Genomic DNA, 26,835 nt, shown 5'->3' with positions numbered 1-26,835 from the left:
ACGCCTCGTAACCTTTAACGTGCGTACCACTTGACCTTGAGCTCACTGAAGTAGTATTAATAAAATAAGTCAGTATTTATATCATTGTCTGTGCCTGAAAACCCGTTTCATAAATGCAGTTATTTATGAATGGAAAGTGGTTGTAACCATCTGTTCCAAGTTTAATTTCATTTAAAACTAATGCCTCTTTAGCTCTATGTTAGTCTAAACTAAATAATTCATATTTGTTATTTCAAATATTGCATTGTTTGTGTAAATTTCTTCCCCAAACACTCACCTAAGACTTTGTTTCAAAAATAAAATTGTTTATTCAGTAAAGTACCTGCACAGGAGGTTAAATATTGAAGTCGTTTTTCATGATTTGCACCATCCCTACTCTGTGCTTTTTATATCTGTATAACCTTACTTGGTAAAATATTTACCACTTACTTCCTCAGGGGTGTAAAGGACCATCCAAGTCTGAGCGATTCCACTTATCACATCCTCTTTTTTTTCCCCTTTCACTATTCCTCAGCACTGACAGGAGTCCAATTCTAGTCCAGTGAAATGGTGTCTTTTGCTCCACGATATTTAAAGGTGCTGGCCTAATACACAGGTCTGAGACTGTTGACTTTGGTTAGAAACGAGAGAGTATGTAGTTTTTGCAGCAAGTTGGGGGGAAATACTTCAGCTTCCTGATTTTATTGTCTCTTCAGAAATAGTGTAGCTTCGGAGTTTCCTATGGCTAGCCCTAAGGTTCTCCTTTACAGTTGTGTGTGCATTTTGTTATATTCTAATTCCAAGTAGGATCTGTGCACTTACGATTTGATTTATTGAGCCATGCCACTGCCTTCTTGTTAAGGCTATTGATTATTGCCCATTCTGTTCTGCTGTGTATTGATTTAGTATGTGGGAATGAGCTAATTGCATTACTTGATGTTGAAAGAGGATCAAACACGTTTGAGGGAGATGCTTGTAGCCTGTTTAATTGAGCTGGCTATTTAGGCTTTAAACATGTTGTGAAACAATTAGGAGAAAGTACAGGAGGACCTCTGAGGGCAGGAAACATAAAATTTGTTTTCAGCAATTTTTAGCAATGCTAAAAAAAAGTGTGCAGTTAGTCCTTCCTGGCATTAAATGGTTAATTGATCCTTAGTTAGCAGATGTGTAAAAGCTGGGATTTTCCCCTATGTCTCTTTTAAAAATCAAGGGAGGTAACACCCTTAGATGCTCGCATTTTATTGAGGAAAAAAATCTCTTGTTTTTAAGAATGGTTTCATGTTGAAACCACATATTATTGGATACAAGTAGAAATTACATGCAGGATGTGTATGGGTCTGTAGGTGCTAACATTTGGGGGGAAAATTAAGAAAATTAAGCTAATGATTAAGCTAGGAATAGGACAAATTCTTTTTGTCTACTTTTTGTTTCATGTTTCTTAGCTAAAAATATTTTTCCATGCAAACAATAACATTTAAGGTAAGGCTAATGTTTACTTATTTTCCTTGACATTAATTGAGTTTTCTAAACTTTAGACAAATCCACACTTAATGTAAAAAAATTAACCTTCAGAATGAGATCATGGTACTGTGGTCCTCTAATGAATGTTACCTTTTGTTTTAGCAGCTCAGTTGGCTCTAATCCATGGAAAAGTTTTTATTTCTGATCCGCTCCAAGGTAGGAGCCAAACCAAAGTTATAGAAACATTTTCCAGCAGACAAGTTTCTACAGATAATATCAGCAGTCAAAGAGTTGTGCATTTTCCTCTCACACACACACACGCACATGCACGCACACGCACACGCACACACATACACTTACGGAAATATTAGATACTAGGCTGGGAAAAATATTAAAATACTGATAATGATAGCAACTTTTGGGTTAATAAAGGTGCTCTTTCTTAATCCTTCCTAGTCACATTATGGCCTCAAAGTTTAAGTTTGTTTACTTTTTCAAAATCTATTTGCTTCTCCCTGTGTTAATACCTTCCAGGGCTTTTTGATCTGTAACCTTTTGCCACTTCTGGTTTATTTGCCTAGCATATGATTTGTGAAAAATGAGGGAACGTAAACAATTATGAGTGGCTTTTTTGAAATGCCTATTAAAACCCTGGCCTCAAAAGACCTGCCAGTCCAGAACTTTAAACAGAAATGTGAAAGCTCAGCATTAAAAGTCGGCAGCGTATAAGAGATGGTGCCAGTTGGACCACTTTGCTTCAAATACCTGCCTGCCCCAACCCTTTCCTTTGCTTAGTGACCAGCCATACTGACTGTAGGATGCACTTAATTCCATGTGAGTCAACAGCTTATGTGGCATGCCTACTGTGTGCTAGACAGCATCTCAGGTACTTTTCCACGCTTTCTGCACAAAGCGGAAAAGACTTGGAAAGTGTATCCATCCTCCACCCCTACCACTTGCCCCACTATCTAGACCGACGCAGTTGGACTCTCTAAACCAAGAGATATGCCAGATATATATTTTTAAAAGCTATATGCACCTGGTTAACAACTATTCTTTTAATCCTACTGAGAGGTTCAGTGGATGTAGTATGTTTGCCGTGACTTCTCAATCCATATAGAAGATGGATTTTTCTCCCAAGGATAAGACCATCTGGAAATCTTTACCTGCTCCAGACTCTCATATAGGGCTGCCTTTGCTTTCTGATTAGCACTGTGGATACATTTCAAAACACGACTTAAAAAATGAAATAACCTTGTCACCTACTTAATTCCTTATTCATAGTTAGAAGGTGGAGTCACTCTGATTCATTAATGTCCCTGCTAGCTTTCCGATTTAAAAATATTTTTTTCTCTCTGAATAACACTCCCTCTGACTTCTGTTCCCTAAAAAAATGCTACTTGATGTACGTGAATTGTAATTAGCAGGTTCCCATTTTGTTGCATGTCTTCCATTTTGCTGCATCTCCTCTATTAATTATAATAAAATAGCAGTTGGTAAAAGAGTAAGTGTTACTTTTAAGATTCTTACCATGATGTGTATTAACAAGTGTAGAGTTCCGGTGATGACTGGTTGACCTCATAATTATTTTACTTTTGTTAAGGATTCCATATGTTCACATACTTCATTTCATCTTGTTATCTCCAAATAACTGCAAATAGAGGAATCTCCAAATAGTTCTAACATCTTCTTTTTGAATTTCTAACTCATCATGGGTTTAAATGAATGGAACTTTTCTTGCAAAAAAGTGGCAGTCCTCAGGCTTAGCAAATAAATAGACTAGCCTGGGTGGATATGCTTTTATAAACTATCAACACACGAAAGTGATCCTAAAACTCCAAATGTCATTCCTTTAGAACTTCATGCATAAATTCTATGTGCTGTTCTAGGAATCAGGGGAATTTGATGGTCAGCCTTAGCCTGTAGTATATTTTGACAGCATGAATGAGTCAAGCAAGCAGTTTTCCAGACTGTTTAATAGTACAAAGGAAAGGGCTTCTAAGGAAGTCATTCTTAAGACTCGCTCAAAAATATTTTTCTTAGTAACTGTTCTAGAGAAAAACAGGTCACTGTTGGAAGAAAAATGAAATCTCAAGTTACAAGCATTCTGAAAGTGATTTGATCACTAAAATGTGTTTATCTTATGACAGAACTCCTTAAAAGGATACTGCTTCATACATCTCCAGTTATTTAATGAATGTCGTCTTGAAACTCAACAAGAAATTATGTAACCCCATTGCACACTTTAACCACTTTGGCGGAACTTTGGCCTTTCTATTTTTTGAACTTCTGTGTGTGTGTGTGTGTGTGTGTGTGTGTGTGTGTGTGTGTGTGTGTTTAATTCCATATAATTTAATTAGCATTTGTAAAACTATATCATCATAAACTTAAAGAATGTTTTAGGTTTATCAGGTTGCTTCAGATTTATTCCACTGTGTGGTTCTAAACTGCATTTGAGTGAAAATAGGCCTTGATCGATGGAAAATCATTTGTGGATTTACAGATTCTGTTCTAGGTGGTTTGAAAAGATGCATTGTCCAGCAGCAACTTTTCCCCCAGTGACTGTGCTCAGTGTGAGCTTGATGGATTCCAACCGCTGGGTTTATCATTACTGCATAGATCTTTGGAAGGACAGGCTGCAAATCTCGTTTCCAAGCCATGACTAGCTATTATGTCAATGTGAAGAATAGAAATAAAATCAATACAGATTAAGAAAAAAAGATAGTCTGCAGTCATTCACAGATGGCAGTCAGCTTCCAAATTGTAATATCCTGGCTAGTCAAGGACTCCTGATTATGATGATTTTTCAGTATCAGGTTAGTATTTAAGATTTGAAATCTAACCCAGTAACCTTATTTTTATTTGTAATATTGGAAGTGTTTCTAGCATTTCTGAAGTAGCTTGAAAGAAAATTGAGAGTCATCTGTGGCTCCACTGAAGTTTTTAACCAGAGCGACTCTTGTAGGAGAGGAAGAGTCTTTAGAGATGGTGTCGTGCAGTCCATTTGCTCTACAGATTAGGAAACTTGAGGAGCCACTGGTGAGGTTAAGGCTTAATCATGTTCATAAAGATCCTGAGATCACCAGACCCTCAAATATGACTGGATAGGTCACAGCAAAAACTGGAGTATGATGTCTTCGTTTTACGAATAAGGCATTATGACACACCTGGTTGAGGATAACGACTTTAGTTAAGGTCGCGTCAGTGTTACTCATTGCTATGAAGGTGCTTAACTTTCTTGACTATTCTCATGCCTCGATTACTGGTGGCATTAAAAGTTTATAGTGTTTTGCTGTTTAATAGCAGGCTCTCCAAAAAAAAAAAAAGTATACGTAAGTTTATAATAAAATTTACTAACAAAAGCATGTGTAGGATACAGTTTAAAATTAAAATAATATACAGTACCCTGTATTTTAAATTCTGTATAGCCGAGTGATTCTTATAGAATGTTTTTTTGTTTGTTTTTTGTTAAACTCGTGCATCTGTAGCCATCCTGTGGTTGCAGATGATAGATGAGATATTTAGTTCTCGCTCTGTGCTCTTAACTCATAAGAGGCCTCATTATACAGTGATCATCAAATGAGACATACTTCATGAATAACTTTTCTTCTCTACATTTTCCTACCATTTTGTGTATTACAGAATAAATCACATTATACCTGATTCTGTAGCTCATTTTTTTATGTTTCTTTTTCCCACTAGTTTATAAGTTCCTTATGAATGTGAAGCTAACATTAGTCACCTCTCTATGTAGTGTTTTGAATGTCCTTGGCATTCACTGTTAGTGAGTTGAAAGCAGTGTTTCTTCCTGACCGTGACCAATAATTGTGAGCAGGTTTTATGTGCTTTTAAATTCATTAGAGAATTTTTTTTTCATGTAATAGGACATTTGTTAGATAGTGACATATAACTGTTCATAATAAACTATTTCTCTAAGGAATCCAGCACCCTTCATTTATGGAGGGACTCATCCAGTTAAATTGCTCTGCCACTGAAATGAACTGTTTATGTTCTGTTGGTGTGCACCTCTGGAGCAGGCCTTTTATTTACTCTCATGCCATGTTTTGTGTGTTATCTTGTGCAGGCAGGCACACAGGGACCTGGCCAGGCTTCCTGATAATGGTGATTATACGGACAGCCCATGTCTCAGAGGGGAATGATAATTGATCAGGGCAGTGGAACAATACACAGTTATTTTTGTAACAGTATTAACTCGCTGTTAGTGAGAGTGCTTTGTTGGGGAAGTGTCATGCTTACATAAAATAGTATTTATTCTTCAAAGGTTTATGAGAAGTGATACTACCAGGGTAGCAACATCATCGGTGTTTCATTTTTCCATATTTTTTTCACTCTGCTGAGAATATTGAGAAGAGCATTGACTAGTGTTGGTGTTTGTTGTGAGAGGGACATTTCTGGGATCCAGACTGCAACTGTAACTACTGGTGTTTTTATCACAGAACTAATAACAATAACAAAGATACACGCTATTTATAGGGAAATTCATGTATCTCTGTTGCACTTAAATTTTTCCACACTCTAATTTTAGAGAAAAGGAAAGTTGGAGGGAGAGTATAGCTCAGTGGTAGAGTGCATGCTTAGCATCCACGAGGTCCTGGGTTCAATCCCCAGTACCTCCATTAAAAAAGAAAGAGAGAGAGGTATAAATGAATGAATGAATGAATGAATACATGTTTTGTCTTCCAAGCATGAAAACTTTACAGTGTTGCAAATCTTCAACCTGAAGTAGAAGAGAGAGTCCAAGCTCCCAAAAGTATAAATGCCTAGGCCCTGCCACTTGTTAATTTGCTCATTATTTCTTCCCTCTAATAATTATTTTAGGAGCTGTGTCATAAGCTATTTTAAAAAGAACTGAAAAGTTCTGCAGTCAAAAAAGATCCAGATTATGTGTTGATGCCTGTAGTCCTAGCAATTAAGTATTTGATTGGGAAGAAACGTACATTTATCCACTTTGAAGAGGATCATCAGGAGGGATTAAAAATTTAGTACTTCAGGCTCATTAAGGGTTAGAGTGGCATAATTATGTAGCTGGTAACAAATGCTGCGATCTCCACTTGAACAGTAAGATCTGTTACTTCTGGAGACTTACTGGCCCTCTTCAAGGAGCTTCACAGTTTGTAAGTGTTACCTACTTGGAGAATAAGTCCTCCTGACCGATTACATTAGAGTTGGCATGCTTTTCTGCAAAGTGTGCGTTCGGAGAAGGTAAGGCCATGATAATAATCTTAAACAGATACAAGGTCTGTAGAGTATCTCCCCCTGGCATAAAGCAGTACTTATTGTCTTCATCGGTGAACGTCTTCATACAAGGCTCAAAAGAGAACACCTTCGTACTACATGGATTATGTTTTATATTTGCTGATGATTATGAGGCTAGTCCAATTTTCTAATCTTGCAAATTGGGAAGTAGTTAAAATGCTCAAGAGACAGCTGATGGAGCCTGATGTGCCATTCTTCATCACTAAAATTTTAAGGAGTTTTTTTTTTTTTAATCCATAATTTTGTATTTCTGCATTTCAAATCTTGCTAATTGTATGGCACACAGTAACATGTTAATTTCAGAAGAACATATAGCTGGATCTACTTTTAAACTAACTGGAAGAGATGGTGATATTTGTTTTATCTTGAGATTTTTTTTTTTTTAAGTCTGGATATATCAGTTATCACCTAGGACAGTCTCTTAATCTGTAACTTAACGCCTATCCGCCCTTGTTTTAGATACGATTGTAATAAGCCAGGTAATATTACCATAATACAGAAATATGAACACACATACATGACTGGCTAGGTTATTTTACTACATAAAAATGCAGTGACGGGAGAGGTACGTTAGAACTTGGTCATACTCCTAGTGTATTTATATAGACCATTGTAGTTAGGTTTTTACCTCCATGTCCTCTGTCTGGAAACTTTTTGAAAGCAGAGAGTGTCCCTTTGTCATTGGGATCTCTTAATACCTACCCATAAGCCTAACATATGGTCAGCTTCCAATAAATACTACTTTATTTGTATTGATTTTGAAATGGGATGAGATGTGGAATGCCAGCTGAAATAGTAACTCCAGATCCATGCCACAACCTTCCTTGCCCCCACCCTTAAGGTTTATAAAAAATAAACTAATTATAGTCATTATAGTTGTAAATAAGGCCATACATTTCTTTAAAAATTGACATAGTCGCCTCTTTGAAAGGCCTCTTTCATTCAAGGAAACGGAAACTAGCATTGTATGTAGGACGCTAAAATCATTTGACTTGAGTTTTCTCTGCTCAACTAATTGTGATATCACAAAGCTAAAAATATACACCTGTAGTCTCATCTCAGTTTGATAACTGGGCTGAAAAAAAAAAGTCGATTTAGTTAAGTAGCAAAATTGGTTGTTTGTGTTTTTTCATTTTTAATCCTTTACTCTGTGAATTTTTCTCCCCTAAGGCAGTGGACTGAAAAAGTGACATTTTCCTGCCATTGATAAGCATTATGAGTAGAAATCAATAGTTAAATTGACCCAATAAAAGATGCCTGGGACCTACTTTTGAGACAAGATCATCAGAAAACAACACACACAGACTCTAACAAGGCTCGGAAGCGTCTTTTGCCTTTGTCTTGCATCTGTATTAAGTAGCAAAAAGTAGTGCTAATAAATTTTTTCTATGGAGCCTATTTAAGCCAGGATTCTGTTAACTAATAGATAGGCTGCAGGTTCATAAGAGCCAGATTCAATAACATGCCACATGCCAAAAAAAAAATGGGGACATACTGGTTTAAGGTTGCCAAACCGCTAAACAAATTTGTGTAGGATTTATCTTTCTTGCTTGCTAATCACCAGCTGCTTTTCTTTAACTTTATATTTGCAATCTGTGTGAAAAACAGATTTTATATTTCATTGATAATTTTTCTAGATACTTTTTATTTATTGGATTCTGTTAAAAGAGAAAGGAACTTTATAAGGAGATAGGATCAGTACCTTAATAAACTCCCTTTTATACAAAGATAAAACTCATCTGACTATGCTTATTCATTCAGTGCTTCTGATGAATGGGTAACATAAAGGATAACCTAAAGGAACCTTAAAGCAATGGTGTAAATATACTAATAATAATTTGAACTCCCTCATTCACATATTTATATTTTCTTAAAATATAGGTAAACTACATCTATATATGTGATTAGCTTTTTCTCTCTCTTCCTTCTGATTAGTATCATTCAACCTCTTTTATATGACTGGTAGTTTGTAAAGCACAGGGTATGCAAAAATAATGTCCCCCCACTTTTGGTTGCAATGACTGTTGCTGACCCAAATCAAATAGCTTCCTTAAACTGCTTTCTTTTTCTACTTTTCTAGTTAGAAATAAATCCTCTTGTGTGCTTCTTGTGGAGGACTTTAACAGGGAATCACTTTCTAATCATTGTTCATTAATCCCGTAGAAAGAATACTTTTTTTTTTAATGTCAACTCTGTCATTCACGTAAAATGTATGTTTCCTTGAGGAATCTCTGTGAATTACTTGTTCATCCTCACTGCCTTTCATATATTTCATTATACTCCTTAGGAGCTCATTAATTTTAAATATAAATTGACTGTTGCTTATATACAGAGCCTCGTGAACAACAGAGATAGCAGTGGCACCTTTTCTTTGATTTACTTGTTATCTCCTGGTCATATAATTAGCCTGTTAATTTACCTCTCTACCTGTATAGCTTGTTGAAGGCTGCAGGCAGTGGTGTGCTGGAGCTGGCACACATAAGACCTCCTCCCAGTGCCCGGTTAAGTAATGTCACATTGGCAGCTTGAAACTGGCTGTGGTGGTAGGATTTATTTACACTGTGGAAATGGGCAGATGCTATAACTCAGGGTTCTCCCTCTCCAGAGAGCCACTTATTAAGCACTTAGGAGCACTCACTATTTACAGAATTGTCTCTTTTTTTTTTAATCGTTTGACTATGTAGAGTTTCCAGATATTTTTTCCCTATGCTGTTTTATTTATTTCCAGACATTTTCTTTCTGTATCACTTGCCAAGAGCGACTGGCAAGTTTCTTAGCCTTTCTGTGTCCCAGTGTCCTTCTCTGTAAGACAGAGATAATCATAGTACCTACCTTGGGGTTGATGTGAGGTTGAAGAAGAAATACAGTATCTCAGTATATTAGCAATATGCCTGGTGCACAGTGAGCACTCAAGTAGCGTTGCCATTTCTCTTTCTGTATTTTAATTAATAAATATTTATTGATCCCTTTCTAAGTACTTAGCATTTTGCTGAGTCCAATGGGTCATTGATTGAGACTCAGTGCCTCTAACATTGAATGTGGTAAAAGACTTCCTCTTTCGCTATTCCAACCTAATGTCCTCTGTTTTTTCTGCTCTTGCCTTGCTGCTTAGAACTTTTTTCTCGCTATATGAGTTACGCGGAATTTTTTCATATTTAGATTTAGTTTAGACAGTACCTCCTCTAGGAGGCTCCTCCTTACCCCAGCCCTGGCCATGCTGTCCTCTTGCCTCCTTGTTTCTGTGATGCACTCCATTCATATCTCGATAACTGTCTTTGGTGCAGGAGTCATAATTAGACATTTTCCTCCTTCTCTGGACTTGAGTGTGTGGCCTGTGATTTACCACCTTTGTGTTCTTGTCATTTAGTGAAATACTTGACACCTAGTAGATCCGATAGGAAAAGATACTGAATGATCGTTGGTTGAAGGAGTAAGATAAGCGACTTTGCTAATAAAGACGTTACTTGGTTGAAGAGATGATAAATACACATGTGACATGAAGGTGAACCTTTTAGTACTGATACCTAAATGTGTATAGATACAAATTAAGTTTATAATTTATTTTCATGTATACATGATCTTAAAGTAGGAAATGTCTAATTATTTCCCTGTTACAGATACAGATATTTATGTTCACAGATATAAATGAATGGAGTTAGGTCAGCCAGATCAGGTTTTAAGAAGCAAAGCCTAGCTTCAACCAGGTTTTGTGACCTCTGGGTCAGAAATATAAGGGAAAGTTTAGTTATTCTTACAGGTAGTAACTCATTCTCTTTTTCTTTCTTTTCTTTTTATAGCTTTTAAAAATTATTATGGTAATTCTTAAACATACACAAAATTAGAGAAATATTGTAATAACTTCTGTATATCTATCAGTCAGCATTTTGTATGCACGTATCTACGTATGCACCCATGAACGTTTTCTCCGTCTTGTTTCACGTACTGCCTTCCACATACCTTTTATCCCTGATGTATTTTGAAACAAATCTGGCATCCTATCAGATTATCTTTATGTATGTAAGAACTTCATATCTTAAGGACTTGTTTTAAAGATTACTCTATTATCAAATTTATCAAAATTGACAGTAATTTCATCTTATCACTTAATGCCCACTTTATGTTTAACTCTCCCCAGTTCAGCTCTTCACAGCAATATCTTTTTTAACAGGTGGATTGCTCAGATGAGCATCTAAATAAGATTGCTTAGATCTATCCATTTAGATTTTATATTTTTTAAGATACCTTTAATTTGTGGTAATTGCTGCTCCTCCCTCCACCCTGCCCATGCCTTTATTTGCTGGAAAAAATCAGATCATTGTCCTGGAGAATATTTGAGATTCTAAAGTTTGCTATTGCTTCCCTATAGTGCCATGTAGCTTGTTCCTCCATCACCCTTAGTTTTTGTAAACTAAAAATTAAAGCTCGAATTGAGTTCATTTGTAACACTACTATTTATTTTGTGAGAATACTTTGCAGATGGTGCTGTGTATTTCCATTTGCATCACATCAGGAGGGCGTAATTTTATTTGCCTCCACTTTTAGTGATGCTGAAATCTACCAGAGAGTTCAGGTGAGCCTGGGCCAACCCCTGTAAAGCTCTCCATCAGAATTCCCAGTGGTTTCACTCCATTGTCGATCATTTCACAGCTCCATGATTTTTTTTTACAGATTGCAAAACAGTAACTTTAATTGTATTATTCCTGCTGCATTTGTTACCTCGAATTTTTCTATAAAGAACTTTTCCTTAGTAACTGACAACGCCACAATAAAGCTTACAGCAAAAAGATGGAGAAAATGCATGATTTTTTTGTCAATTTTCAGAATCAGACATTAACTTCTAATATAAGATCTAAATATAGTTATAGATATAATCAAAGTATTCTAACGCATTTTAACAAAATTTCCCCTGAGGAAATTCTTTGAATTATTTCTCCTAGTTTTTTTTTTTTAATTAATGAATTTTGGTAGCATTACTCCCCTTTCCTTCCTTTTCTGTTTACCATAAATATGCCTCTACATGATTGAATCTGTTCACTCCGAAGATATTTATGGATCATCTTTTCATTTGGTAAGCACTGTGCTAGCAACTAGGGATCTAGACACTAGCTCTGTTTTTCCTTTGAATATACAGCTTGAGTTTGTTTTCTACTCATAATATGATGTGATGTGAAAAATAAACATATAGATGAAACTGTTTCTGCTTACTATAATACTTGGTGTCCTGTATTATATACTTTTTAATGAACACTATTTCTAGCTGATTTTGGAGACCTTGGCCCTAATTGTCTAAAACAGGGACAATAAAGAGATTTAATCGTTAAGTTTTTCCTGTTGACCCAAAGAAAAATGAGGTATCTCCATACAGGGCACTGTATATGACAAATGGGGAAATTCTTATTTTTATTATTTGGAAAGATAAGAAGAGGGAATACTGTAAAACTCCCTGAGACTAAAATCAATGAAAAGATTCTGTGCTTTTTTAACATAAGCAAATATTTGAACTTAATTTGACTTCCATTTTCAGGAACTGAGGGTGACATTTTATGCATGTCTTTATTCCCTATAATTAAAATGTGTTTTGTCAGGATTTTTTAAGGTGTTTTTGGATTTTAGAAAACGTACAGTTTCTAAAGTTTTATGAACATCCTCTTGTATGAATAGGCAGTGTAAATAGGAATCATAAGACAGCTCTTTCTCTAAAGGATTCTGTGACTATGAGAGAGTGAATATGGTATAATGTTGAATTCACCCGAAAAAATGTATTATAGAATCTGAGGTTATGATTTATATTGTTTTATTAGACATGTGATATTAATGTAAATTTTAGATTATATTATTTAATTATAGTAATTCTAAAACTCTTCTCAGATGTTTTCTCTAGAATAGAAACTCTGCCCTTTTCCTCATGTTCAGACAGTATGAGATGGCTGTTGTGATTATTTGAGATTAGGGCAGAAAGCAAATTCTTGGCATGTAATTAAAATAATTTCTGCAATTGAAAATCAGAAAGATAGAAGTATTGTACATTCTGCCTATAAGTCTATGCTAATATGTTTTCTGATGGAGAAGAGCTGGGAAGCAAGAGATTTTTAGAAGGAGTAGTATTAGGTCTGCTTTCCTAGCCCCTTATCAGGGCATTTGACAGGAGTCATCTTTTTGAATTAATTCCTATTTTGTGGTTGGCTTTATTCCTTTGATGACTATGTAAGTTTAAAAAGCTAAAGCTCTAAACATTCTTAGAAACAATGAGCAGTACATACATATAAATTTAAAAATATATGTGCCGTGAAAAAAAAAAAAAAAACGCGCTATCAAGGCATGAAAGACATGGAAGAGACTTAAAAAATATATTACTAAATGAAAGAAGCCAGTCTGAAAAGGTGACAAACTGTACGATTCCAACCAAAGGACATTCTGGAAAAGGCACAGCTACAGAAACAATAAAAAGATCGTGGTTTCCAGGGGTCTGGGGAGAGGGAGGGAGGGAGGAATGAATAGATGGAGCACAGGGGATTTTTAGGGCAATGAAATTATTCTGTGTGATACTACAGTGGTGACTACATGTCATTATGCATTTGTCAAAACCCATAGAATATACAATATCAAGAATAAACCCTAATGTAAACTATGGACTTTGGTTGTTAATAATGTGTCCATGTTGGTTCATCAATTGTACCAAATATGCCACACTGATGAGGGGTGTTGAGGGTAGGAAAGTATATGTGTGGGTGGGGAGGGCTGTGTGTGAACTCTCTGTATTTTCTGCTCAGTTCTTCTGTGAACCTGAAACTGCTCTAAAAAAAATAAAGACTATTAATAATAATAAAAAAAAAGGAAGTAGTATTAAGTCTGCTTTGCTAGCCCATTATCAGGAAATTTGAAAGGAGACAAAAAATAAGCCTTTAATTGTGGTATCTGGTAACTCGGAGGATTAAGCTGAATTTAACTTTGAAGATCAAAATTGATATTTGTATTATGTCCATTGAAAGAATAGTTGCATTTTTGACTTCAGGAAATAGTTTAATCTGAATAGCACAAAAGTTGACAAAAAGTAAGTTCATCCATAAATGCTGACTGTTTCAATCAGTTAAAAATGGAAGGCTAGCATCAAGGATACAGTAGTAAAATCCTGAAAGGAGTTGGTGAAAAGTAAATGTTATGCAACACGAAAAGAATACCAGGGGAGAAATTGACAAGAGTAGAATAACAGGAAGATTAGTCATTTCTGGAAGGAAAAAAAAAAGGTGGGGAGCAGGGAAAGAAATGTTTTAAACAGGAAGGTGGAACTGGAAGTGCCAGTACTGAACGACAGACATGAGCTCATTTAGGGTGAAAGTGGGCTTTAGAAAAGGAATAATACTGGTTGCATTCAATTGTAATGTATATAGTTTATGTTAACCCCCAACAAACACAAAAATGGGGACATTTTTCTGTTAGGGATTAGAGAACACTGGAGAAAATAAAAGAATGATGTTTACTCCTCAGCTGAACTGACTTGGCTTAGGTCAGACAGTAATGTCAGAGTGCATGAAGAAAATGGATTTCTTTGAAAACAAACAAACATTCTACTATTTTCAAGTGTTGGAGAAAGTAAAAGCATTCTGGACATCTTAAAATATGTATGCTATTTGCTTTGAAAATAATTTTCACTTGCATACTATCTGACAACTGAAGGAGTAACAATTTCCAAATACACTGAGAATTATTTGTATAAATTCTCAAAAATAAAAGTTACAATTCTCTATGTATCATATAAAATATATATAACAGTCCCTATAACAGAAAACAAGAAAGTTAACACGGGTGTGTGTTTGTGTATGTGTGTATGTATGTGTGTGTTGGTGGAATCTCATTAGTCCTTAGTTTCCACCCAAGATACTAGAGGTATTCATGGAACAGATTTTGCTGGACACGTTGTCCAGCCTCTCTGAGTGTTCTCATCTGTCAAAGGGGAGTAATAACATACCTGCATCAAAGTTGTGTAATGAGGATTAAATGAACTAGTAGACACAGACATGGAAGTGGCTTTTTTTTTTTTTAATTTACAATCCTGTATCCAGATATTGAACACAGGCTTGTATGATGCATTTCCAGCTAACCAACTAACATGTGGGAAGATGGACAGTTGCAGTAGAAGCTCTTACTGATTGATGCCTTTATACTTAAAATGTTGTGTGATAGGTTACATATGTATCCATAATTGGTAAATATAAAACTTAACTTCAGTTGGCCATTCCTTAGTAACTTCCGTAAATAATAAATTACATAAAATGTATTTTAAAGAAAGAAGTTATCTCTAAGGTTTTATGAGCATGACATAAGAACAAAATCTGCTTATTCTCCTATTGGGAAAAAAATGCTATTATTTAAACACAGAAAATGGCTTATGTATATGGAAATAAAGATATCAAATTAATCTCATGTAGAGACCCAAGACTTCTATTATTTTATGCAACTATATGGGACATATTCTGTATCACTGAATTCATAGAAACATAACATGCCATCAGGTAAGCATTTCCTGTTGATGTTATGATAAATGGTAATACGTTCATGGCTCATGTGCACATACTTCCTGAGATAAATTCTAATTCCAGCACAAAATAACCAGTTTGCATGTACACCAAATACTGCTAGAAAGTTCTCTTTCTTCCTGTCTGTTCTCTCCCTTTCTCTCTCCCCTCTCTCTCCGCCTTACCACCTTTACCCACACAAAGGTAGAAACTCTTACACACACATGCACGCACGCACGCACCACACACACCCTGCCTCCCAGGCATAACTGCATAGGAAATGTTTATTTTCCAAACTACAAAAAACAAACCTTATCTCAAACACTGAAAGTCCTTCCTTTTCCTGGTTTGGAAACACTAAGTCATACTTGCATATTTTCTTTAGCCAGCATTTAAGTTTACTTAAAGCATAAAGTTGTGAGGACAAAATGACTCAGAAATTTGTAATGCACAATTAGACCTTTTCGCTTGTAGGTCACCAGTTCATATCTAGCTGACTTGGTGTTAGTTGAGGATTGTTTACAGTTGGTGTGTGTTGTTCAGTTTCCAGCAGAGGCTGGGAAGCTCACTGCAGCTCCTCCTGTTCTGATCTGTATACGAGTTAGAGTTGGTGCGTATAAATACACTTCTTTGCAGATAAAGCCAAGTTCAAGGAATTGAATTAAACAGAGTAAACCTAGCAGGAGTTGATGGATAAAAAGCTGTTCATTTATTCATGTACAAACATAGCTTCTATTGATTGATATCTTTCAAAAAGTAAAGTGTGTTAAAATGATCAGAAATATATTTGTATGTTTTTAATTGCAGCAAGAAGTAAGGACTGTAACTGAAAAATAAGTTGAACAGTCAGAATATTTATATTTACATATATATATATATATATAATTTGAATGATTATATAAGTGAGTTATGATCTTTCTAGTCTAACACTTAGTAGTGCCAAGGTCATAAAATGATTTGTTATGCTCTGTCTTATGTAAAAGCCTATGGAGTTACTTTGTTTTTCTCACCTAAAAGATGCCAGGATATAGTTTTGAAAAATTCTTGAGTAACTTTTGTGTTAATTCAGTGTTAATGTTGGAGACTGAGATAAATTTAAATCTTATCAGCCGAAGAGTAAACCAAGCTTATGTGGGTACAGCATGTAATCCCCTACCCAAGGAATTCTGCAGAGAAGGTGTTGTCTAGAAGGAGGGTAAAGTATTGCCATCTTCTTTCTATGGAAACTTGATTGTGACAATAATTGAGTAAAAAGACTAATGCATGAGCTCATGATACGCCACGTGGGCTCGTTAGCCTCTCCCTGCTGAATGCCACCAAGTGGCTGCATTTCTCACAGCTGGTGGCTAAATTCTGACAGAGGGTAGACACCTTTAGTATAGCTGTATTTTCTGTCTGAAGTTTTCATGAATTCTTATGGTAATTTATATCAGGTTAAAGCCAAAAAAAAAGCTAAAACTGGCCAGAATTCGTCCAGGGAGTTAGGCTTGCTGCCAAATTAAAGAGCTAGATTGGTCTCAGTATTTTTCATTGGTTTCTCAGACTTTCATTTGGGGCCCTCAGTGCTTGACTGGAGCTGTCTGACATCCCCCAGATGATTTTATGTCCTCAGGAGCTAATTCAACGAAGGTCATTTCAGCTGCTGAATATTCAAGGAAGTATCTTGGTCCAAGATTGGTTTCAGCCAGTATCTCAAGGGATGAACCTTGGATTTCTGAAGCTTCCTCTAAGCTCACAATTTCTGTTCTTGGCTCTGCACATAATTACATTTATTTGCCAATCATGGGAACAAAATATAAATATGACTGTCAGCAATGGTAATCCCCCAAAACAGAATGCCTGACAGGGTGATGATGATAATGTTGCTGTCCTGTTAGTGCCTCTGAAGATATGATACACTGGAAAAAATGGTGAAAACAGAATTTGCCCTTGACTTTTTAAAAATCTGAGAATCACATAAAGCATTTGTTAGTTCCTTAAGTTAGTGAGCATCATTAAGAAAGACAGACATAGAGTTGTGTGTTACCTAAGCTTATGAACTTCTTTATACATATTAAGTTTTTGAAAAAGGCAGGAATAGCAGGTTCTCTTCCTACCGGGGTTTTGGCCAGACCTGACATTTCTTACTCCCTTTCTTTAAGAGTATAACCTGCCATCAGCTTTTAAGAGGCAGGAGAGGGTAAGCGTAGGCACAGAACCACAGCTTCAGGAGCTGCATTCCCTGGATCCAGAGTTTACATTTGCTGCTTAGTAGTTGTATGACCTTTGGCAACTTAAGATTCGTACCCCACTAAATAGGAACATATTTACCTCATTGGGTTGTTTTGACTCTTGAAGAAATTAATACTTTTAAAGGAATAATGGAATTTTAGGGCACACAGTAAGTGGCTGTACACATATTAACTGTGTACTGTTTGCAATAGACAAATAAATGAAAACTAGAACCAGTGCTGCAGTTTTCATGAAACGTATAAGAACTCCAGCTCTGGAACTGTGCAGCCTGGGTTCAGATCACCTTCGAGCTCTGTAACCTTAAACGCGTGATATAACTGACTGAGCCTTGGTTTTCTCACTTGCAAAATGGGGCAGAAATAAAACCTGACCCTCGGTTGCTGTGAAGATTAACGAGGATAACACACGTAAAGTTCTGCGTGCCTGGCACTTCTCAAGTGTGGGATATGCGGTAGCTATTGTTGTGATTTTTGCTTTGATGATGAAATGAACACACGACGTATTAATACACGAGAAACATACTCAGAATCTGTGCGTGTAGGGTTTCAGTTTTGCTAATGAGAATTATTACTTCTACTGTACAGAGAACACATGCTTGGTGTTTATAATTCCTTTCTAATAAGTAATGATATTTACTTATTAGGAAAATAATAATTTTTCACTTATCCTTTGTTGGACTATTTAGATTTTATAAAAATCTCTAGTTGTTTTTTGTTGTTGTTGTTTTTGTTTTTTGTCTATGGGATTTGAGCTCTACATAAGTGAGTTAAGTAAATGCTTTGTTAGTGATGTTACCTAGCTCTGTTGTCCAGCCGTAACCTAGCCACTCATTAATTGAACACTTAATGAAAGAAAAGCAACTCATCAGTAACATCAAAATGAGAATGGAAGATAGAAGTAAAGAAGACATTGCTTCTGTAAAATAAAGTTCACGAGATCTGGTATTTCCCCATCTGTTGCGAGTGTGGTAAAGATTATGAAAACATTAGCATTTGTAAAAAGTGATTCTATGCCAGGAAGGCAGATAGAATATTACGAAGGAAATGACCAGAATTTTATGATGGCATTTATTTCATATGGTAACATCCTTTCTTTCATTAACAGGAAATCTTAGGGCAGTCTACCTGCTTATTAGGAGGTAGGGTAAATGAAAATTTTAAAAGGGTTCTCCAAAGCTTCCTTATGATACAGGAAATCTTTAAGAATGTGTCTTCCATAGAATTAGAAACTTAGAATTTCATAGTAACAGTATATTTATCACCTTGTTTGGGGAGCAGATTTAAGCATGATCACAGGAAAACACCTGTTTTGACACTCTGTGGGGAAGGTGCAAACATACGGCAAACTCTGTCTAGGTGTAGAGTAAACGAGTGCTTTGGCTAGCATCCTGCAAGGAGTTGGGTCTAAACGGTCTGCTCCAGCTTCTGCCGCTGCTGCTGCTGCTAATATTGCTGGGAAGGAAAAGTGGCTGACCTGGCATATCCTTTACTCTCGGTGCTGCAGCAGTCACTCAGGAAATGTTGTTTAAGGGGAACCTTCTGGATCCTTTTCATGGCACCATGGCAAGAAGAAGCCGTAACTTTTCTATTGAAGATAAAGCATGGAGTTGGCTAATGGATGCTGGTGAGTGAATAAGGCAAATGGGGAGCCAGTTTACTGAGATACCTTTCGGGCAGGCCACTCTCTCAGGGGCCGAGATGGCGTCCATGGGAAGATGGTGTTCGATAATCTGAATGCCAGAACGTCGTTTTAGAGAGGAATCACGGTTTTAACACTAGCGACCTGATCCGGGATCCCGCAGATGTTCCATAAATACAGCTCATATTTAGTCCCAGCTTTACTACTTGAAGATACTAATCCTGAAGTTTGTTGGATACCCAAGAATATGGAGCACAATTTCCCATGTAATTTCTCAGGCACTATTTAATCTTCACTCTTGTTTTTCACTTCACCCACAGTGATTAAAAAAAAAAAAATGACCTTCTAGTGTACGAAAGCAGGTATTTTTCCTTTCAATTCCAAATCAGCCCTTCCTTTTCTTACCACAATAGAGTTTTAAGTTAAGAGATTATTTAATACACATAATTCTTGCCAGGAGGATTCTTTTCAATTCAAGATAATTATGTAAGCAAATTGGAAAGATACTGATTACATTAGTCAGATAGTTACCCAGGATGAATCTTTGGCATTAGCAATAAAGAAACTTCATTGCTGATATATTTATCTACCAATACAAGGTAGTTTCCTTGAGCAAGTTTCTTTATTGGTAAAATGAGTAATTTGAACGAGCTGCCCCGGGTCTTCTCACTCTAAAATTTCTGTTCCCGAAAGCAGAGGCCATTTTTGATAAGCCTGCAGTGAGAATTGAAATACATACATATCTCTTCCACCTTATAATTTATAACAGATATGAATATGTGCCTATCAATTGTTTATCTGTGTCTTCTGTTAAAAGATTGGAAGGTACAGAAATACCAAGTTGTCCGTAGAAGTGTAGACCAAATTTTTCTACAATAATTAATTTATGAGTAATAGGGGTTCCATAAGAAAGGTTGACAATCGAGTTTAGGAATTTACAGAACAATAATAAAGGCTCTGACAAGTCATGTAGGAAGACACCTATTCAATTTTAATTTTTAAAAAACTATTTGACCATGACCCCTCCTCCCACCTACCCCTCCATGCTTCTTGAGAAGTTCCTTCTCACATGTGGCACCACCATTCAGCCAGTTAATATATACTGAACACATACTATGTTGCCAGGAGGACTAGATGCAGGGATACTGTTGTGAGCACCTTTGTCAAAAATTTCTCCCATTCTGATTCTTAACAACAGGGAAGCACCAGTTCAGATTATCTAATTTTATTACTTTAGTAAGATACTTCAGTAGCAATATAATGTTTATTTTTAAAAAACCAGTACTGATTTTTCTATCTTCACTGAGTATAATTCTGACATGCCATACAATCTGAAGAACTTTATAATTGAATGGACCTCCACCATTTCACACTGGCAGCATTTATTCAGTTCCTTATCTTCTCGTCCACATTTTTTGTTTGTTTTAGTTTTTGTTGTTTAGATTGTTGAAACAGATTTTCATGAGTGGGATTATGAATATAAGTCAGAAAGGCAAACTATAGTTGATTTTTTACATCTAATTTAAAGTCAGACTTAACTACATTAAAAAAAAAAAGGTCAGTTTCCATTTGGCTTCTATAGAACATGGTGCTCACTCAGTCTTACTGAAACTGATCATACTGATACGATGATGTTTAAAAAAATTAAGTTTTGGTTCAAACCAACATCTACACTTAGGCAGTTTATACAATGGAAGTATTTTTAAAGGGAAATTCAGATTCGTCTTCCTCTTCACTTATAAAACCTCACTTTTCAATATTAAAATACTGGCTGCCTAGACAGTACTTATTATTTTGTAGTATGAGTTATTTTATTTTATAAAAATGTCTGACCCTTGGTGACTTACTGAGTTGTCCAAGCCAGAACTACTTTCATTATACATGTTATTAACATAATATGTATGTATATAATGTAAAATAACCACATATATATGAGGTGAAGGATAGAAGTCAGCCTTTCCCAACACAGATTATTTGAGCTATTTGACACTAAGTAAAATAGATTATTATTACTCTTCTAGTTAATTTGGATTTAAGTACATATATATATATATATATAAATAAATAAATATCTGAAGTCAAGCATTACACATACAGAACTGCTATTAGACAGTAGAGTTTCATTTCATTTCATTCTAAAACAAGTATAAAATACTACACATGATTAATTTGCTTCCAGTATTACAAAAGTGACAGTTCCTAAATGAGCATTTTTATTTTGATACACATTAGGGATTATTAAATTTCTGTCAGAGTTTATATTTAGTCTCTGGCTTGATTTTATGCAGCTCATTAAAGCAAAATTATCTTAGGGTCTGTCTCTTATAGTTGTTTAATGTTTAGTACTCGGCTTCTCAGGACGTGTTCCCGAGGGCTTGTGAGCTGGTGAAGAGCTGTGAATAGTGGTTAACAAGCTGTAAGCATAACCATGGAAAGGAGTGCAGGATGGAGTCCAGGTTTAGGAGAATCTTAGTGAGTAGCTATCTGACAGGGCATAGAAACCTACTAAGTTAATCCTCTTTTCCTTTCTCTCTCCTCTTTTCTTCTCTTTTCTTTTTTCCATTCCTCCCTCTGCTCATCTCTGAACACACTTTGTCCATTTACTTCTTTTCATATTCTTCTTTTCTTACTGAATTCCTTCAGTCTGTGTCATCTGATCTTAGTAGGAAGTGATGTATTTGATAAAACATTTCTTGTATTTAAAAAGCAATTTTAATTATTTCTTCATTTAAAAATCAGCATAGTTTAACCTTTTCTCTGTCTGTTCATTTTCTCCTCCCATAGTGGACAACTTTGCCTTTTAATCTCTGTTGCCTTGTGGATCATCACCGGTGACTTTTTGTATTTGTAAATTTCCTTATCCTAATATAAATGTCATAATGATGGGACTTAGGAATTTTATGCTACTTAATAGATTTTTAACCTCAAATCCAGTAGGCGTACTATAATATGTCTTCCTCTACTTTTCTTTCTAGAACTAGAGCTCCATATGCCCCCTCAACGGTGTTTTTGGCTTTCTTATGGGATGCTAGAATGGCCTATCTCCATGTATTTTGTTGCATTTCGCCATTGCTTCTTGTGTTCTGGCGGGGAATTTTGGTGATTCTTTTCAAGCGCTACCTGAGCTCTGTGCTAGTTGTACCCATTCCCTCGTTCCCTTAGGGTCTTGTGCTCTGTGGTCATGTCTCCACTTCCTCAGCCCTGTCCATTGACAGACCCTTGAGTTCCCTGATGGCTGCCTCTAAACCCTTGTGAGGGCGGGAACATTCCTCCCCCTGCTGCTACGATTGAGCCCTGTGCTGGGTACCACGTTGCCTTCTACACTTGCTTTCAGTTGTTAAGGCTTACCAAGCTTTGGCTGTGGCTCAGTGATCCTGCTGTCAAAACCCTGAAGCTCTCCTGGCCTCGACACTCAGTGGTAGCAGCAGGTGTTGGGATTTCTCCAAGCCCCTAAGACCCTGGGAGCAAGAGAATGGCCGTTTGACATAGACCTCAGGAGTTTTCAAAGCACCAAGAAACCTCTCCAGAAGATATGTGAAGGTAAGATTCTGATTTCTCTAGGAAGCTGTTCTAGAAGCTAAAAAAGCCTAAAGCCATTAACTGAATGTAGACTCAGTGGCTAGAGTGTCCTTGGGCAGCTGTGATGGTACAGCCAAACCTGAGCCTTAGATTGAGGAACTGCCTATTAAAATGCTTCTTTTAGGAATTTGGTGTGCCATTCACATTTCTATTTGATTTTATTTAGATTAACCTTGGCACTGAATAGATTTTTTAAAATATTTTTTCCCACCCTTTGAATTGGAATTCGTGAAGCATCTTTTTGCTCTGTGTATCTTGTAAGAAGAATCTTGTTGAGAATTAAAGCAGTTAAAGATAAAAGAAATTACTTAATTTTCCAAATGCCTGTATTTTAATTAATTAAAATTTAGTTAATTAATTTGGGGGTAATTAGGTTTATTTATTTATTTATTTATTTTTAGTAGAGGTACCGGGGATTGAACCCAGGACCTCATGCATGCTAAGCATGTACTGTACCACTGGACTATACCTCTCCTGCCAGAATACCTGTATTTTATTTGCCTCTCCATTAATGTTTCCAGCCAGAAACACTGAAATGATTTTATGCTCAAATTCTTCAAACTCACATTCCTGAGTCCGTAATTAATTAAGAGGGAGTGGGAAGAGCAGCTCAGATCCTGGTTGTGCTGGGCTACATTGTTGTTCTGTGTCAGAAATTACCGCGTAGCATTCCACATATAGCAGTCTCTTTTTTTAGGGCTTTATTTTCAGGGTTTTTTTTTAAAAGGGGATTATTCCCCTGCCCCTATTTCTTGGGGATAAAAAATGACTCCATTTGGGTGTAAAATCCTGGATGAAGGATAGATGTGGGGTGTTGGCGTGTGTGTGTGTGAGGTGTGGGAGAGAGAAGGCAGGAGCACCTTGGAGTGAACGACACAAATCATCTCTTCAGCCTTACGGCTTTTGCGGCAACCGTTACTTATAACCTTTATTCTTTACTCTGCCTCCATTCATAGACATGATTCCGCGAAGTGATACTAAGACACCTCTTCTAAAACGAGATCTTTGGCGGCCTTACTATCAATTCAGGTCTTCTTTATTCCTCCCTTGTTTTCTTTTCAGAATGGACTTAATCTCTTAATCGGTTCCGTAGCGTTGGAGCCAAGGCTGTTAGCTTACTGTCACGTTGGAGCTCTCTCTCAATAACCAAGACTGTAACAGGTTTGAAAAATGAAAAAGAAGAACGTCAACTAAGAGCTGTACAAAATGAAAAATAAAATTCATCTTTGATAGTGCTCATTTAGCATACTTATTTTTAAAACTAAAAGATGTTTGACAAAATATTTTATTTGCGCTTGAAAATACCCAAGTTTTATTCTGTCTAGTCCTCAAAGCATAAGTAAATGGAATGTTTTGCAGTCTTTCTAGTGCACTAAATTGAGTAATTGATTTCATATGTAAAAACAGAAAAGGCAAATTTTAATGCCTTGATTCTTAACATTTATAACTAGTTTACAATTTTAAAAGTTGTATGGCACAGTCTCAAGCTAGGAGTTTGCATTATTCTCAAGTTGGTTTGTAGATTGCATTTTCCCTTTAATATTTAGCTTGAGTTCTCATATTCCCCAGGGAATAAGAAATGAAACAGAACATATATGTTTATATATAATATTTTTAAATGATTTAAATCAATATTAAGATAGAGTGATAGATTGAACTTATTATGGACATTTAGAAATTTATCTTACACTCTAAAATTACTTTAAAAATATTTGTCATGGAATATAATGAATTAGTGGGTTTTGTTGAATTTAATGTTTTATGGGCAAAGTAACTTCATGTTAAGCAGAACAGGACAGTAATATTTAGAGTTCAGTGATTTTGTTTTTTTTTAGGCTGTGCAGAAGAGGTACACGATATCATAAAACAGCGCTACCATAAAGACCTTAGCAACTAGCTGAATAGAATAAATAACAAATAATATTAAATAATGAGTAAATAGTAGAATGACTTTTTCACAGGTGAGGAAACAGGAGACCTGATCGATAAGTCACAATTTCTTAAGCCCAGGACCAAGACTAGAATCCAAGTCACTGAATTCTAACCCAGTGCACTTATCTCCATGTGCTGCTGTTTATTAAAGTTGCAGTACATACGAGAGCTGTTCAGACTAGGGGGCTGTGAGCAGAATACTTGTAATAGACATTGGAAAGTGTCAAATGTAAGCCTTTTATGATATATTTCCTTTGTTATAACAAATAAATCACAGTTCCCAGCCTCATTAGACATCCCCATGTAGGAAGAAAGAAAAAAGCAGAGCCGCACTTGGTTGGAGCAACTCAAAGAGAGGACAGGTCTAGGGGTGATCCGAGATGCTGACCTTTTTGCTCCTTTAGGAGAGTGTTACACTTCAAAAATGAAACATTCCTGTATGTTATTCATTCTGTTGTATGGAAGTTAAAGCTTGCTGAATTAGAATTACTCAAAATTAAGACGGTGTCTCTCGTTAATTGTAATCTATTGATTACCTGCTACCTCCAGTGCCATTACAAATAATTATCTCATTTGTTCTTCGCAAAAACAGCTGGAGGTATGTAGTGGTATTATTTTACCTTTACAAATGAGGAGACTGAGGCCAAAAGAAGTGGAATCACCTGCCCAAGGTATCACAGCTGGAGCCAGAGATTCCAACCCAGGATATACGGCCCCAGTGTTTGTACACAGAGTTCCTGCTATTTGTAAGTTCCGGCAGCAAATGCTAGTTCCCAAATTCAGTCCTACCCCTTTACATAACCTGGTGTCATCAAGGTGCTCCCACCTAAACCTCCCAACTCGGTCTGGGCCGTTCATCACTGGCTCTCTGACCTTGGAAAGGTTACCTACTACACTCTCTCAGTTATTGTCCCACTCACTCTGAAAGAGGAGTAATAGTATCTCCTTGTCTTCTTATGAAGATGTAATTTAATTTGATTTAATGAGACCAGGTGTGCCAAGCCCTTAGCGGTGGCTAGCGTATAGAAAACAGCCAGTAAATTGTTGATGTGGCTATTATGTAAGTTTCTCAAAGTCACACAGGTAGGAAGTGATCGAGTCAGAATTCAGACCCAAGTCTGTCTGATTGGAACGCTAAACAAAACAAGAGCACGTACACACATACATGCTTTCCACAAAGCAGCAGCAGCAGCAACAGGAACCACAAAGTAAAAACTCAGACTTTCTCTGAATTCTGACACTGCCTCTTATCACTAACTGTATCTTTTATGATGAATAAATCATGATGTCATGTATGCTGACAGCAAAAGTAGCATACTTTAGTACTCCAGGGAAAGCTCTAGTAGTAAGGCTTCCAAAAATTGGAATTCTAGCTCCACTGCTTGCTAACTGACCTTAGGCACGTTACATGAACGCCTCTGCAGTTCTTTATCTATGTAGGAAGCTGATAATAGTACCTAAGATACTGGGTTATTATGGGCAGTAAATGGTGTACATTAACAAGCTCCTCCAATAAATGGCTTTTAACAATTGATTGAGATGTACACGTTTCTTTTAAAATATAGTATGTTCACAGAGTGAAATTCATGGTCTGTGACTGTCAGAAACCCGTAGAGTTTTAGAGATGGATAGGATCTTGGTGATTAGGTGGTCTTCTGTTCTCTAAGAATCTATGTGCTTTCCCTGTCAAAGCCATTTTACCTCAGTGACAGGCCAGTGGAGGAAGGGGGAAAAATTAATCAAAGGTCAGAACTGACCAAAGTATAGGGTGGTTTTACCATCGGGAAGTTGGTTGAACTGTTCTTAATTGGGCTATGTCAGTGCCTGGCATCATGGTGACCGGTTGGTGGGAACAGTCCTGGCAGATGGTGGGTAGTGTTACCATTCTTGTATTCTTCCTCTTTTGAAGCAGGTCCAAACCAGAAGCTGGGGCTTACATCTTGGAGACAGAGAGTTAACTGGGGCTGAGTTGAGTGTCAGAGGTTAGCCTGGAACACCAGTCAGAGCAGGGACTCCTTGAATTCTTGCTGCTTAAGCGTCTAGCCTCCTTTACTAGATTCTCAACTCCTTTAGGTCGGGTTGTTTATTGTATTTATTTGCAGTGCCTCACACAGGGTCTTGAAAACAGTGGATACTCAATGCATGTTTGATAATTAAAGAAAAGAATATAAGTTCTGGAAATGGGACAGAAGAACTCATCTAAGGATATCATGGCCTCCAAAGG

At 36.5% G+C, this 26,835-nt stretch overlaps 1 protein-coding gene across 20 annotated transcripts in view; it reads left to right on the top strand.

The window, feature by feature from the left end:
- Positions 1-26,835, top strand: part of MBNL1 (muscleblind like splicing regulator 1) — a 190,429-nt gene that overhangs the window by 65,059 nt on the left and 98,535 nt on the right. Inside the window, exons 2-3 of one of the 20 annotated variants that reach the window (XM_032486165.1) lie at positions 18,966-19,085; positions 22,076-22,640. The exons of 18 other annotated variants lie outside the window; for them this stretch is intronic. Coding sequence is in view for 1 of the 2 variants with exons in the window: in XM_014553575.2 (XP_014409061.1) it covers positions 19,080-19,085 (6 nt within the window). In the remaining variant the exon portion in view is untranslated. The remainder of the gene's footprint in view (positions 1-18,965; positions 19,086-22,075; positions 22,641-26,835) is intronic. One more of the 20 variants, XM_014553575.2, reaches the window with a different exon arrangement.

The sequence above is a fragment of the Camelus ferus genome, chromosome 1 (assembly GCF_009834535.1).
Source record: "Camelus ferus isolate YT-003-E chromosome 1, BCGSAC_Cfer_1.0, whole genome shotgun sequence".
In the NCBI taxonomy this organism is placed as follows: Eukaryota; Metazoa; Chordata; class Mammalia; order Artiodactyla; family Camelidae; genus Camelus; species Camelus ferus.
Note: the sequence above shows the minus strand (reverse complement) of the source record. Positions and strands in the feature narration are given on the sequence as shown.